The 14,774-nt window shown below is 47.4% G+C and overlaps 1 protein-coding gene across 1 annotated transcript; it reads left to right on the forward strand.

Moving 5' to 3' along the window:
• Positions 1-13,186: 13,186 nt before the first annotated feature.
• Positions 13,187-14,398, forward strand: LOC145395825 (protein FAM200C-like). The gene is made up of 2 exons (XM_080269357.1): positions 13,187-13,669; positions 13,847-14,398. Exons 1-2 carry the CDS (start codon positions 13,187-13,189, stop codon positions 14,396-14,398), a joined length of 1,035 nt encoding a protein of 344 aa, XP_080125483.1.
• Positions 14,399-14,774: the final 376 nt, after the last annotated feature.

Here is a 14,774-nt window from a genome sequence, read left to right on the forward strand (position 1 = left end):
GATCGTGGTGTATAGTGTAAAACACTGTGGAATATCTTTTTATTCGTTATCAAAACAAAACCATTATTTCCCATGACAGATGGATGATGGAAGAGTGGTTGAGACAATGCGAGTAGGCTTATTCTCTTGCAGTTGATTGTGGGGAGGGTGGAGGACAGACAAATGAATGGGACCGAGGGAGGGGGAGGGGAGGGGTTGAAACTGGGGGTGCGGCGGTGCCACATATACCAACCTGCTCGTCGAGCCGGTCTCTCTATTTTTGCTGGAGACTATACAACTTACAAAATAACTACGCACTCAAACAGCAAGCAAACTGGCAACTCTGACTCGTACCGGAACTAGCCTATGGTACGGGAAACGTCGAGATACATCTTGCCTACCTAACTGACAAATCTCTCTTCTTAACACTGGGAAGCTAAAATTTTACTGCAACATATACTTAGGGCAGACAGTGCAGAAAGGAATATGATTCTAATTGGTTTGTTATTCTTTCAGATCAGCTGGGGTAAAACAACGGAACTTTTCCATATATTCCGCAAGTCACCTAATTACCAGTCTTGGTGTTCTACTAGATTGTGATGCCTAAAGTGACATGCACAGTATCAGTGGCTTTGACCTCAAGGTCCTTTTGTTGCTCGACTTCAAGTAGGCAACGCTGAGAGAAGTTTTTCTTCATCAAAATTTTCCTCGGACAATTTTACTGTGTTCTAGTTATTATTATTATTATTATTATTATTATTATTATTATTATTATGACTATGATTATTATTATTGCATGGGATGAAAATTAGTCTGTGGGAATATAAGTCTCTTGTGGAAACTTTATTACTTGAAGAATTTCATCCATGAAGGAAAGAACATCTGTCCAGGAAAATATATGCCTGTGGAAAAAACGTTTCAGAAGATTAGAAGTAGGTCCATGTAGTAAATGAGTAATTTAGTGAAATAACTACATGACGAAAACTAGTCCACAGAGGGATTTGGTATAAGGGAAACACAAGTTCAGAGGGAGGTATAAGTACCATGGAGAAATTAATGGTAGATAATAGGTCTGGGTAAGTGGCAGATAATTGGCCCATAGGGGAAAAAAGGTCCTAAGAAAACAGGCCCATGGGGAAAAAGGATCCGGTGAACAGGTTCACAAGGGAAATTAGGTACGTGTTGGTTGACACCAAGAAGGTATAGCATGAGACCAGTTTATATATGAGTGATAATTACTTGATAATCATAGAAGAATTACTATATATGCATATAGGTCTATGTGTGCACTGAATGTGTGTGTATTTTAAGCAACTGTACCTTCAAAAGGTGTAAGCAGAGAGCTCCTTGCATCACATGCGGCGTCAAAGAAGATGATGATCAGCAGCAGACCACGCTTCATCATCCTTAGGGTCAATATCTGTGAGGGCAATCAGCTTTAGCAATGTAGAAGGTTCATCTATTGTAATGCTGAAATTATTATCCCACCGGTATTCACCAGTGTAACGGTAAGAATTTACTATCCCCACCGTTATTCTTCATCCAGTGTAATGCTCGATATTTATAGTCTTACCTGTTGTTGGTACTGATCAACTCATCCATGGATAATGCAAGTGGTACTCGACTTATTATAATAGTTTATATTAATTTTAAGAAATATTGTGGTAGCGTTTGTAGTTTTTGGCCGAGCTTAGATTTAGTCAGTACCACAGGTGGTCATCGTTCCCTCAGCGAAGGAATCTTGAATTGGAAGGGAAGTGAATTTGGCTCAAGGACATAATTTCCTTGATTAGGTACACAAAGAAAATAAGAAAAGATATATACTTTACTCTACTTTAATAATTCTATGTTAATTTTCTCAAAACATTTTTTAATTACATGACCCTTTTTAGTATGAGAGGAGATTGTACATGTTACCAGGGTTTTGGATGATCATTCCCCCAACATTATTACCAGGCGAAAACAATTTGATACATACAAGCGATGTATGGAGTTGTTGTACCATACTGTCTTTTGTCAGTTATTCTTGGGCTCGACAACAGCCTCAAGTCAGGGACCTTTTTACGAGCATGAGTTATCTGTTCGGGCCGGCATAGCCTCGAACCAATAAGAATGATTACTCGTGTTCGTTTTCATCCATATAATATACTCTCATCATGCAATTCTCCAGAATCCAATATCAGTTCAGTACTATTTACAGTTCATAATCATCATTGCTATATAATCACTAAAAATGCATAATCACTTGGGCTTGTTTAGCCTCGAAGAATAATTCAGAAAAAAAAAAACATAATCACTAAGAATTCGTAATCACTCGCGCTTGTTTAGCCTCGAGGTACTATTCAACCATTGTATAATAACCAAGAATACATAATCACTCGAGCTTGTTTAGCCTCGAGGTTCTTTTCAAAATTACATAATTGCTCACAATCACTAAGTTCCCTTCCACGCTCCTAACTTCCTAACCTTAGTTACAAGAAAGAAAACGGTTAATGGTTTTGAATTTCGTTCTTCCGTTACTAGATTACATCACTTCCAAATTTCCATTTCTTATTTACAAAATAAACTTCACTTGATAGATCGATAGTACTATTACAATTACATTTGGTTTATATAATAATTCATGGATAGTGTAATGTGTGTATGCTCAAGTCTTTGGACAATACTATGGGAAAGCCTTATGCTCACACTGACGTCGTCGGTGTCTGTGGACTGAACAAACGTCCATTATATACGACGTCTGGGGCTCGAGTGTCTACGTTAAACTTTCAACAATATTACTTCATATAGTCCATGAAAAGTAAGGATTAAACAAAGAAAAAGAGGGGGAGGAAGAAGAAATGTGGACGGCTCACCTGAACAAACGTCCATTATATACGATGTCTGGGGCTCGAGTGAGCTCGCTAGTGACGCCACTGCTAAGTCAAATGAAGTGGTGTTTTTGAAATATCGTGGGTTTCAATTCTCTTTACAATTTATTTAGCAGTGTACCCATGACGCCAGGACTTTTGATTGAATTGGGGAAAATTTGGGATTTATTCCTTACTTAATTTAGATACTGATTCTATCACTATCTCACTTTGAATTTTAAGGCAGCTCATGCCATCTAGTGACTGCTAAGATAAATGGGACCTTTAAATCCTCACAAATGACATTATTTAGGCCTTTTGGACTGTTAATCTTACATATTTGGGTTCTAGCAGCTTCATTAGTAAACATTTCACAACTAGGTTACGGAAAGAATTGTATATTCATCATTATTCTGTTTAAGGTTTAAACTTGGCACCCGGCAACGACGCACAAACAAGGAAGGGGACCAGCTGCGCGCATCTGTTAATCATTACTCGACCTGACGGGGAATTCCCATAGCTCAACATCCACAATTACATCACCCACTGCATAGATACAGAGATACATACATATAAGAATAGAGTTAGCCCTACATTAATCATTAACATATGAATTACTACTTAGGATAGGAACTTATAAACTAATATTCAGGTTACACCCTATCTAACTTAAAAATTACAGTACTTCTAAACACATACATGAATATCAAATGTGTGCACTACACTATCTGCCTTGCAATATTCCTTTCCTCATTAGTAAGATAGGAGTCTGGAGCCAGGATACTAAGTACCAGTATTCAAGGCAAATGTGGCAAGCCCTGATAGGCTCGTGTGGCCTATTAGAGGAAACCATTTGGCTCGTCACTCAGGGCAGAGTCACCAGAAGGTATTCATTACATGGAGCAAATGAATGGTGGCCACGCCCACCTACCATATATTTCGTAAAAATAATATGTGTTATTAGAAATATAATAAGAAAATACTTTAAAGGGCATCCAAATGTATATTTGGGTACTGCTATTGTACAGTATCTGAAGTAAAGGTTCATATCCATGTAAAGCACTTCCATAATAAGTTAACAGCTGCCTTTACTTCTAATTACTGTCACTGATAGAAGTACTGGCTTTGAAGCCAAAGACGAAAAGCCTGTTTATGTCAAGAAAGATGTTCGCATTTTGTTAATTGTAAGGTTACCTCTCTTCACTTCTGCTGGAAATGGCAGGGAGCTATATCCTCAAATTCACTGAAATAAATCCCGCCAAAACATTGACAAAACCGGCAAACGCGTGTACTATCCCCTCCATACCCATACCCCCTTAGCCCATCTCTGCCCTTAGTGTTGTTCAATGCAGGTGTTTGCAAGAAAAGTCCTTCTCATAACGCCAGATCACCTTTGGGGAGGATGTGAAGCAGGGTGGGTAATAACGTAAACACCCCCTCTCCTCTGACATAAACAGGCTTATCACGTTCATCTTCAAAGCTGGTGTTATGGCAAGGCTGTGGAGTTTGCATTTAATCAGCTCCATACTAAAATGACTGAAAGAGGTAATAAAACAACACTGTTTCATTGTTACAAATGTTTGATGCTTGACAGGTACACCTAGGTATTGCACTGGACACATCATTTGACATGTTAACTGAGAATCCGTGCTCTCTCCCACTTTTTTTTTTTTTTTTTTTTTTTTTGCATGAGGACAACGTGCATAAAAGGCGCCTTTCCGACAAGGCATGTGCATGGCAAGGGGTTCTAGGCCCGGGTGATTACACTGATAGATCGCATAGCAAACAAGAGGAATCAAGTTGGCACATATTATTATTCACTTTTTCACTTTCCATCACCTATATTGTGTTTTATTTTTTCACTTCTATTCGCTTGCACTTATTTAACCCTTCGTTAGTCAGGTGGGGTGTTTTGGCACCCTAAATTTTTTTAAAAGCTCATATTTCCTAGCCGGTAATTCGAATATTTCTCTTCGTTCCAGTACTTTCCTAATTCAGTAAGGAGAGGGAGCATGTGCATTGGTTTAGTCCTGCCTCTGCTTTAGTGAGAGAGAGAGGCCTCCCCCCCCTCCTGGGGTATCCAGTCACCCATCAAACTAACCATTTAGATCATATTGTGAGATGGATTGTTTTTTTTATCTTATTTTTGCATAATGTTTATTATTATACTGATTTAAAAATCATAAAATTTATTTTCCTGTGTGTGTTTACCTGACAAACGAGATAAGAGTCCATTTGTTATTTTTTTACTGATATAATTCATTGTATATTATTATTATAAATTAATAAACACCACCTACAAGACAAGGTATTCAATCTTTTCATTAGTGATTCCAGAGATATGCTGAAGTGCCAGTATTAATATATTTTACATGTTAGTAACACAACATGTATTTTGTATTGGGGTATTGTAACACCCCACCAGACTAACCACGCTTGAATACCTCACGGGACTAACGAAGAGTTAATTTCTTTTTTTTCCTCGCCTGTCAAGATCACAAACGATTTAGAGCAGCGTTTCTTAACCTGGGGTGCTAGCACCCCAAGGGGGTGCTGAAATAAATTTTAGGGGATGCTGGGAAATGCTGCATCCATGGCGGTAAAATGTCAGTGTTCTTCCTAGCATGGGGTGACCAGTATTGAAGGGATGCTTTTTGACAAATGTATTCTATATATTAATTTTTTTATTTCATAAGCTTTAACCTAATTTTCAACTGTGTTAATGGATTTTAGCATGGTGATGAAAAGCACTAAATTTGTACAAACATTCCACACTTTCGTAGGAAGTCTGCATCGCAAAGCTTTGTGGTACACGTTCGGTACGTGTGCTGATGTCTGACGTGAGACGGTGAGACCGCGCTGCTCCCGGCAGTAGTTGCGTAGTAGCAGTGCAGCAGTACAGTACAGTCCCTATATCTTTGAGTTTCGCACTAATTTCAAGTTCCAGTAATACTGGTAAGAGCGTTGGGAGGTATATTCTTCCTCATTCGCTCGTAACTCACTAACATAACATCTCTCTCTCTCTCTCTCTCTCTCTCTCTCTCTCTCTCTCTCTCCCTCTCCAATGTGTCGCATCATTTTTTCATGAGTGAATGGATTGATGATGTTGGTCCAAACCAACACCAATTTAATGGGCCTGGAAAATGTTTGAGCCTACCCTGATTAAGACATTAATCTGTTTTTATTAAAGGTATCATTGCCTGACTATAAACTGCACACATATCATTACCTACACCCCCGAAAGTGTATTAAGAATATATGTTCGTCTGAGTCTGTTTCTCCATTAACATCTCTCATAAGTAGTTACTTCTTTTTTTTTAAGTTATTTTTTCTTTTTCTTTCTTTTTACGAGAACGTTACCAAAGGTCAAAACACCAATCAATTGAATTTTGAAGGTCAAAATAATTTTAATCGGTGCTTTTTTGCTACCAGCCTCTTTGTTTTCTCCATAGGTTTGTGTGATTCTGCAATGCCGAAGACACGCAAATGGAGTGACGAATATGTCACGTATGGTTTCACTGCACTCCTTGACGATCGCGGAAGACCAGACCGGGCACAATTCATGACCTACCATTTCATTATTTGCAACTCTAATTTTTTTTTTTTTTTTTTTTTTTGGGGGGGATATTCGTCCCAGTTGAACTGGGACACGGGCAAACAAAGAGCCCGTCACAGTTGCACATATAGTGCTCATTCCGAAATTAACGTGGTGGAGGGTAGTCCCTCACCATGTTAAGTAAAACATTAAAAGGTACCCTGGCAACAATGCCAGCAGCATCCCTAAATTCATCACCCGATCGGGCATGGCGACCATCGGGGCAAGACCTTAGCAGAGATGTAGCGGGGCAGTGAAGGAGGTAATGTACGAGAGGCACATCGGACCTGGCCAAGCAATGAGGACACGGATCAGGCTCTGTACCAGCGATCTGTTTGAAGCAGGGGAACCCCAGGCGCAATCTCCGTATTCTCACTACTAAATAATTAGGCAGGCCCTAAGGAGGCAGGAGGGGAGAGTATGATGTAGCAGTGGCATACCAGTCTGCAGAGCTAGAGCCCCCCGAGATGCAGAGTTGGTGTTCCTCCCGGGACAGCCTGCCTATGGTTGCCTTTAGTGCTCCAAAAATGTATGAGGGGCTGGGGCGGAGGGGGAATGTTATCTCTGGATGAGTGCAGGCAGCGCGTGCCGCGTCATCAGCTCTTTCATTGCCAGTAATCCCGACATGACCTGAGAGCCAGTGAAGTATGATAGTGGCTCCCCTTTGGACAAGAAGAGTTGCAACCGTGTAAATTGCTGTTAGGAGGAACACATTATCATTGAGGGAGAAAGAGCGTAGCCGTTGAAGGGAGGAAAGACAGTCCGTATGGATAATGACACGTCTATAATGGTGGTGATGAGCATGGCGCAATGCACCCAAAATGGCTGCAAGCTCTGTTTGGAAGGCAGACACTCCTGGGGAGAGGCGCCATGATTCAACCAAATTCCCCACGACAAAAGCAGATCCAGCAGAGCCATCAGGAGAAACAGAGCCGTCAGTAAAGTAGGTGGCCGAACCTGGGGAGTCTAAAGCAGCCACCCGACTAAGACCATCCTGACGAATCATGGCGGGAATAGAAGAGCGAGGTTTGGCCTCTGATGGACTGATGATATGGAAAGGGAGTGGAGTCCAAGGTGGTGGATCTTCAAAGCCAGGGAAAGGAGAATCAGGGTCTTGGCACAAGCTAGGAGCAGCTCCCAAATTGTGAATGGTGGCAGCTGTGGTTCGGGCCCAGTCACGTTGAGGGAGCGCCTCAGGTGGATGGCCCAAAAGTCGTTTGAGCAGGGTTGAGACAGGTAGATCAGGCCGGCGCTGCACCAGCTGGAGTGTGATTGTTGCTGCGCGTAGCGCTATGCGGTGCGTCAGTGATGACAGCCCACTCTCCAAACGCAAATTCACTAGACGGGTCCAAGGTGGAGCTCCGAGCATGATACGTAGAGCATTGTTTTGTAGAACTTCCAAGGACTTGGAGATAGGTGGGGAGAGACCAGTCATACAGATTGCTCCGTAGTCCACCAGGGATCTTATGGAGTGAATGTAAAACGTGCGGAGGACAGAAAACGATGCCCCCAAGCTCCTTTTTGAAAGGTACCGGAGAGCAGTGAGGCGGGTGGAAGCACGTTCCTGTAGGTATCTGACGTGGCTTGCAAAGGTTAGGCCTTGGTCAAACCAGACCCCAGATACTGGTGTGTAGTGACAAGAGTAAGCTGGTGACCCCCGAGAAGCAATGGAAAGTCTGGGGGACGGAGGCCGAATGGCAGACACTTTTTTTTGTCCAGATTGATTTTCAATCCAAGCTCGTTGCATTTGGCATGGAGTCGAGACAGGGCATAGTACGCCTGGGAGAAGCAATCTCGGCGTGTGAAGACCAGGGCCAAATCATCTGCATAGCAGAGGAGAGAGATGCCTGGCCCATAATCGACGGTTAAAAGCCCCTCCATTAAGATGTTAAAAAGGAGAGGGCTTAAGACGCTCCCCTGGGGGGTGCCATTGGGATGGAGATGAAAAGCTGAGAGATGCCCCTGAAAACGGACCCCCGCAGATCGATCATGGAAAAAATCCTTGATCCAAGATAGGAGCCTGCCTCCTACACCCCTTGCTGCAAGAGCTGCAAGTATAACAGTGGGGTTTGCCAGTTCAAATGCCTTTTCGAGGTCGAGGAAGACAGCCATTCCCTTTCCTCCCCTCAGCTCCCCAAGCAGAGACGCAAGGCAATGAGTGGTACTCCTGCCAGGATGGTAAGCGTAAATCCTTGGGTGCAGTGGTCCCAGCCGCCAAGCAAGACGAGCCCGCACAACCCTCTCAGCTGTCTTGGCAACACAGCTGAGAAGGGAGATGGGGCGCATGGCAGTGGGATCACGAGGCTTCGGAATCGGGTGAATGACAGCCGCCTTCCACGACCTCGGCAGACGCCCCTCAGACCACGAGAGGTTAAGCAGATCAAGCAGTCGCTTGCTACCACAATCTCCAGCGTGTGATAGAACAGAGTATGTGAGCCCATCAAGCCCCGGTGCAGTGTCCTCCCTGCGTTGCAGAGCTTTCTGAAGCTCACCACTGGTGATTGGACAATCAGCAGGGTCAGGCCTATTACACGCTGCCTGGATAGCTATAACACGAGAGGAGGACAGCTGCGCCTGCAGGGCTCTGACAGACTGCGGGAGATTGGAAGATGCAGAGCGGTTGGCGAAGTGCTGAGCAAGACAGCTGGCCTCAGCGGCAGGGTCAGGATGGGAGGGAGGGCGAGGAGGGCGTGGATCAGAGACGGACCTGATTCTCCTCCACATCTCGCGGAGAGTGGAGTGAGAGTCTAGGGTACGACACCATCTGATCCACGCCTCCTCCCTAAGGCGGCGCTTCTCGGAAGTCACATGCCGTGTAACAGCAACCAGGTACCGGCGGTGCGGAGATGTACGGCGCCGTCGGTACTGCTTGCGCGCCGCATTAAGCCTCCGGTTCAGTTCCTTGACCCTGTCACAGTAGATCCAGCCGTCTCGGTAGCACCTTGTCGAGCGCTGCCGCAACGGGATAGCAAGAGAGGCAGCTTGTGCAAAAGCACTTTCTACCTGATCCGCTCTGCTCTCGAGGTCTGAGGCAGGAGGGGATGTCTCAAAGGCCGTTGTGAGAGCATGGGCAAAGGCCGTCCAGTCCGCCCGGTGTAGGTCCCACCGTGGTGGTGGAGGTGGGGGTGGCGGGAGGGGAGCAAGAGGCAGGTCAACCATAAGGGCAAAGTGATCACTCGCAAGGTGGGGGTGGAGTGACCACGACGCCAAGGCCGCAAGTGGTGCTGACACAAGGGAGAGATCGAGGCGACCTCCCCGAATATGGGTGGGTTCTGCCACATCATTTAATAGGGAGACACCACCCATCTCCTCCAGAACCAAAGAGATGTGCCGTCCTGCTTCGTTGGACTGAAGAGGCGAAGATAGAAAGGCGTGGTGGGCGTTAAAGTCGCCCCCTATGTATACGGCTCCCCTGGCAGCCTGGGAGAACAGATCTCCCAACTCCAGGGTGCCCCTCTGGCTCCGGTAGACATTATATACCGTAAGGGGCGACGTAGCCAGATGGAGAACCACACCTTGAACCTCCACATCAGGTCCACAGAAAGGAGGGGGTTCACAATCCGTGCACGCGATGTGGTCCCGAACCAGAACGGCACATCCCCGTGTGGCGCCACGAATGTACGGGAGGAGATGGGTGGTGTAACCTGGGAGACGAAATGTGGAACCGTCTGGGAGCAGGGTCTCCTGCAGTAGGATGACATGGGGGCGGTCCCTCTCGGCCGCCTCCTGCAAGAGTGGGAGCTTGTGCCGTGCTCCTAAACAGTTCCACTGGAGGAATCTAAGGGAGGAGGAGTCCTGCTGTCTGGGGAGAGACAGAGACGACCTGCCTCCGATGTCTGAGTTGAGGTTATGTCCGTAACTGTCTCCACCGAGGGTGGAGACTCGTCTCTTTGAAGGGGGCAAGGTTGGGTCCGGTGAGGGGCTGCAGATAGAGCTGCTGAACTGCGGGGCTTGGACCGCTTGAAGGAGCGGGCTGGCTTGCGTGGGGAAGCCCGTTTCCCCCTTGAAGAGTGAGTAAGGTGGCAAGGGGCAGGCCTGGCACCAAGGCCTTCCAGCTTCCTGGAGATCGCCTCGTCTATTATGCGATCTGCAGCAGAGCTGATCGCAGCCGCCTTTATGGTGATACCCAGCTTTAGGGACACTGCTTTGGCAACAGCCACGGCGATTTGAGATCCCAGATCTCTCATGTCCTCCTGTGTGAATGTTATGACAGGTTGAGCAGGGGCAGTGGGTGGGCAGGGCGCTGAGCTGGGTTTTGGTGGCAAAGTCATAGATGGCGGACTGAGCGTCGGGCTGGGTGGCGATGAGAGGCTGGACTGCAGTGGGTAGTGAACCTCTGCAGTGGTCTGGCTTACCGTGAGAGCTGAGGGCAAGGGAGGAAAGTCTTGATCGCGGAAGGCTGGTGGGCACGAAGCAAGAGGGCGGCGTTGTTGTCCCCATATGAAAGTGCCGGGGGAGCTGGAGTTGCACTGGCGGCCTGTTGCTCTTGCACGAATGCAACCTGTCTCTCCCGACCCTGTTCCACGCGGCGAAGTCTCGCAGGGCAATTGCGGTGCCAGGCGTGATGTTTCCCTGAGCAGTTGGGGCACTTGGCAGCAACCGGTTCCTTCGCCTTGAACCGTTTCAGGCATTGGTCTGTGTCGTGCGCTCCACTGCACATACCGCAGATGACGGGGCGGTTGCAGGTGGCACGATGATGCCCGAAGCGTTGGCACCGGTAGCAGCGCAGCGGTTCTGGGGTGAAGGGGCGGAGATGAAAAGTGCCCCAATTGCCCAGGTCGAGGGACGGCACTAGAGGCCCGCGGAGGGTCACACAGACCTGCAGCGTCTCCTCCCGTGCCCTCTGAGTCTGGCAGCGCTCTGCTGCCTCGACAAGAGGGTGCCGTAAGAGGATATCCACCGGCATACGCCGGGGATATCCCATGACTGTTGCCTTGACAGTTTGTCCTCCTGGAGACAGCTCCACTATCTTTATTATGGGTGCTTCCTCCTCTGCCACTGCCCTCAGCCGAAGGTATGACTCCTCCTCGGTGGGGATCAGCACGCAGCTGTTGTCTCGGCCATAGCGATTCGCGGCCACGAGGCCTGGCAGGTGGTTCTCCAACGCCGCTACTGCATCGTAGCTGGTCTCGTATCCTTCCTGGAGAGGAACGCGAAAGGCCGGGAAGGACGAGCGAGGAGGAGGAGGAGGCACAACTGAGACTGAAGGGCGAGTTGCAGAGGGATGCTGCCGTGGCACCAAAGTCCTGTATGCAGGAGCGTGAGCGTTTCCCTGTGGCGCTCGTCGTGTTTTTCGTGTCACAGGGATGAAACCGTCGGCGTCAGGAGAGTCGACGGGCGTAGCAGAAGGGGCAGCTCCAGCAAGAGAGGCAACAGTAGCTGGTGCAATCGCAGCACAGGCTGCATCGTGTGCAGCCGAGGCAGTAGGTGGTGACACCTTGGCAGAGGTTGGTGCCTGACTGCGCGGGCACTCAGAGGGAGAGGCAGCTGGATGGGTGGCACCAGAGGTCTGTGTCTTAGCTCTGGGAACAGGAGGAGGAGCCGAAGCATCGTCCTCCATCGCCTCATGCACACGTGCAACCTTGGTTGCACGTGCCGAAGTGGAAGGGGGGCCTGAGGCGACATGCCGTGTGCGGGGAACAGTCCCCTTAAGCCTAAGAGAAGGAGGGGAGGCAGAGGCGTTGCCAGGCGTCGACGAGTGGGAGCTAGCGTCTGAGAGATGCCGCTCCCGCTTCGCGCCTGGCATGGCAGCAGGGCGAGGCGTCCTCTGCTGGGAAGGGGTTTGACGGGCTGGGCCCGTGGGCCGGGGGATCTGCGTCCTTCCCATGTCCCTGAGGGACAGACACACAAACACACACAGATGTCACTCACACAGACACACAAACACACACAGACGTCACTCACACAGACACCCAGACAGGTACACCAACACTCACTCTGAAAATGGAAAGCAATAAACCGTAAAAATGGCCTAGTTCCCTACAGTGACGGGCAACCTATGCTCCCCGCCCTCTAAAGGGCGACGTGGGAGGCCCCGCCACTGCCCCTTTCGGGACTTCCCTAATCTATAAGAGCCGCCCTCACTGCCTCCTTTAACCAGGCCCTAATGGCCCCCCTTCATGGAAGTGCCCTAACGGCACCCCTTCAGGGTTCGGCGTCGTACTACAGCGAGGGACACTAACGGCAGGCCAAAAAAACACACACACACACACACACACACACACACACACACACACACACACAAACACACTACACAAACACTCTCACAGTCAAGCAGTGGCTGTCTGTCAGAGACAGAGTCAGAGCCAAAGCACAGAAAGAGAAAGAAATTCACTCTCTGTGCTGGAGACTAAGTCCAAAAGAGCCAAAAACAAGGAAAAACTGGCAAAAATCAACCTCAGTAAATGAGACTAAGTCCAGTCTGAGAGAGAGAGTGGCCAGAGCTCCGAACCAGACAGCGTCTGAGGAAGGAGTGTCTAATTTGAAGCCAGATAGACTCCGAGAACACCAGGTGAAGCATCCAACTGCAGAACATGAACAAACTCTCGAGGTTCTGCAGGCTAAGAGGGCTAGATATGACCAGAAAGGTACACTACCCCGACTTGGAATCAAACCGGTGCAGAAACGACTTCTACAAGCTTCCTATGAGGTGGCATACCAGTGCATCAGGGAGAAGGCTGCGCATTCGGCTCCAGAAAACCTGATTAAGCCATGCACCATTCGGATGGTAGAACTGATCCTGTGAACAGAGGCAGCTAAGAAGATGAAGGACGTGCCTCTGTCCAATGACGTCATCGCAGGGAGAGTTGCAGATATGAGCTGCAACATCTTGGACCAGATTGTTCAGGAGATTAAAGACAGTCCCATCCGCATCAGTCTGCAGTTGGATGAATCAACTGATGCTTCCAACATGAGTCAGCTGATTGTGTATACCCAGTACATCAAGGATGGTGAAATTAAAGATGAATTCCTCTTCTGTGAGGCTTTGCAAATGACGATGAAAGCAGCAGATATATTCCAACTCTTGGACGAGTTCTTTGAGAAGCATCAGATCAAGTGGGAGAAGGTAGGGTCTGTCTGCACAGATGGTGCCCCTGCCATGATAGGGAATAGGTCTGGCTTTGCTGCTCTGTTAAAGGATAGGGTACCAGATCTCATTGTGAAGCACTGTGTTCTCCATCGCCATGCTTTGGTGGCAAAGACGTTGCCGCCTCACCACAAAGAAGTTATGTCTATCTGTGTTCAAGTTGTGAATTTCATCCGGGGTCGTCCTTTAAACCACAGTGTTCAAGTTATTTTGTGAGGAGATGGGAAGCGAACATCAAGTTCTTCCCTTCTGCACAGAAGTGCGATGGCTCTCCCTTGGGAAAACCTGACCCATATTGCAGAGCTCAATGATGAGATTGCAATATTTCTCTGAGAGTATCAGAGTAACTTCGATGAAAAATTCGAGGACGAAACGTTCATCCTTTCTCTCTCCTATCTGGAAGATATTTTCAGCCATTTGAATGACCTCAACTTGTCCATGAAAGGTATGTTTGCTAGTAATACTGTTGGTACAGAGAAGGTAGAAGCCTTCAAGAAGAAGCTCTCACTCTGGAAGCGTCGAATCCAGGGAGGGAGTGTGGGAAGCTTTCCAATCCTTGAAGAAAAATTGGGGGATAAGACAATCAGCCCCATGCTTGTAGAAAATATTGTTGCTCACCTTTTGCACCTTGACACCACCATGGCAAAGTACTTTCCCAAGGATCATAAATTTCCAGAATGGATTCAGCAGCCCTTCCTGGCAGACATGAGTGATGCTGACAACCTGAAGGAGGAGCTTATTGACCTGCAGGTGAACCAGGGTTGTCAGACAAAATTCCGAATATTACCGGTGTCTGGTTTTTGGTGTGATCAGTTGGTAGCGTACCTTGAACTGGCGAGGACAGCACTGGAGATGATCATTCCATTTCCAACTACCTGCCTGTGTTAGAAGGCATTATCCACCATGCTCCTGATCAAAACAACTATCCGGAACCACCTTCAAGGTTGGCTGCTCCATGATATAAGGGTGGCTCTGACCAACACGAAGCCTCGATTTGAGAAACTAGTAGCACATAAGCAACAATAAAAATCACATTGATGAATGTATGTTTGATTACCCTGCTGTGTATGTTTGATTGAGTTTGCCCATGTTTTTTACTTTTTTTTTCGGTTTTTCGTGTTCTTTCTATCTATCTATTGCCAGATGCCTCAATCCCGTTTGGGGTGGCCACAAACAAATCGCCTTCAAGTCGCCCTGTCCCCCGCCATCTCACTGCCCTGCTCCCAACTCACACCCCCCTCTCTCATATACCTCTCCACCCCAT

The sequence above is a fragment of the Coenobita brevimanus genome, chromosome 33 (genome assembly GCF_032717465.1).
Source record: "Coenobita brevimanus isolate Jiangsu-jjx chromosome 33, ASM3271746v2, whole genome shotgun sequence".
Classification (NCBI taxonomy): domain Eukaryota; kingdom Metazoa; phylum Arthropoda; class Malacostraca; order Decapoda; family Coenobitidae; genus Coenobita; species Coenobita brevimanus.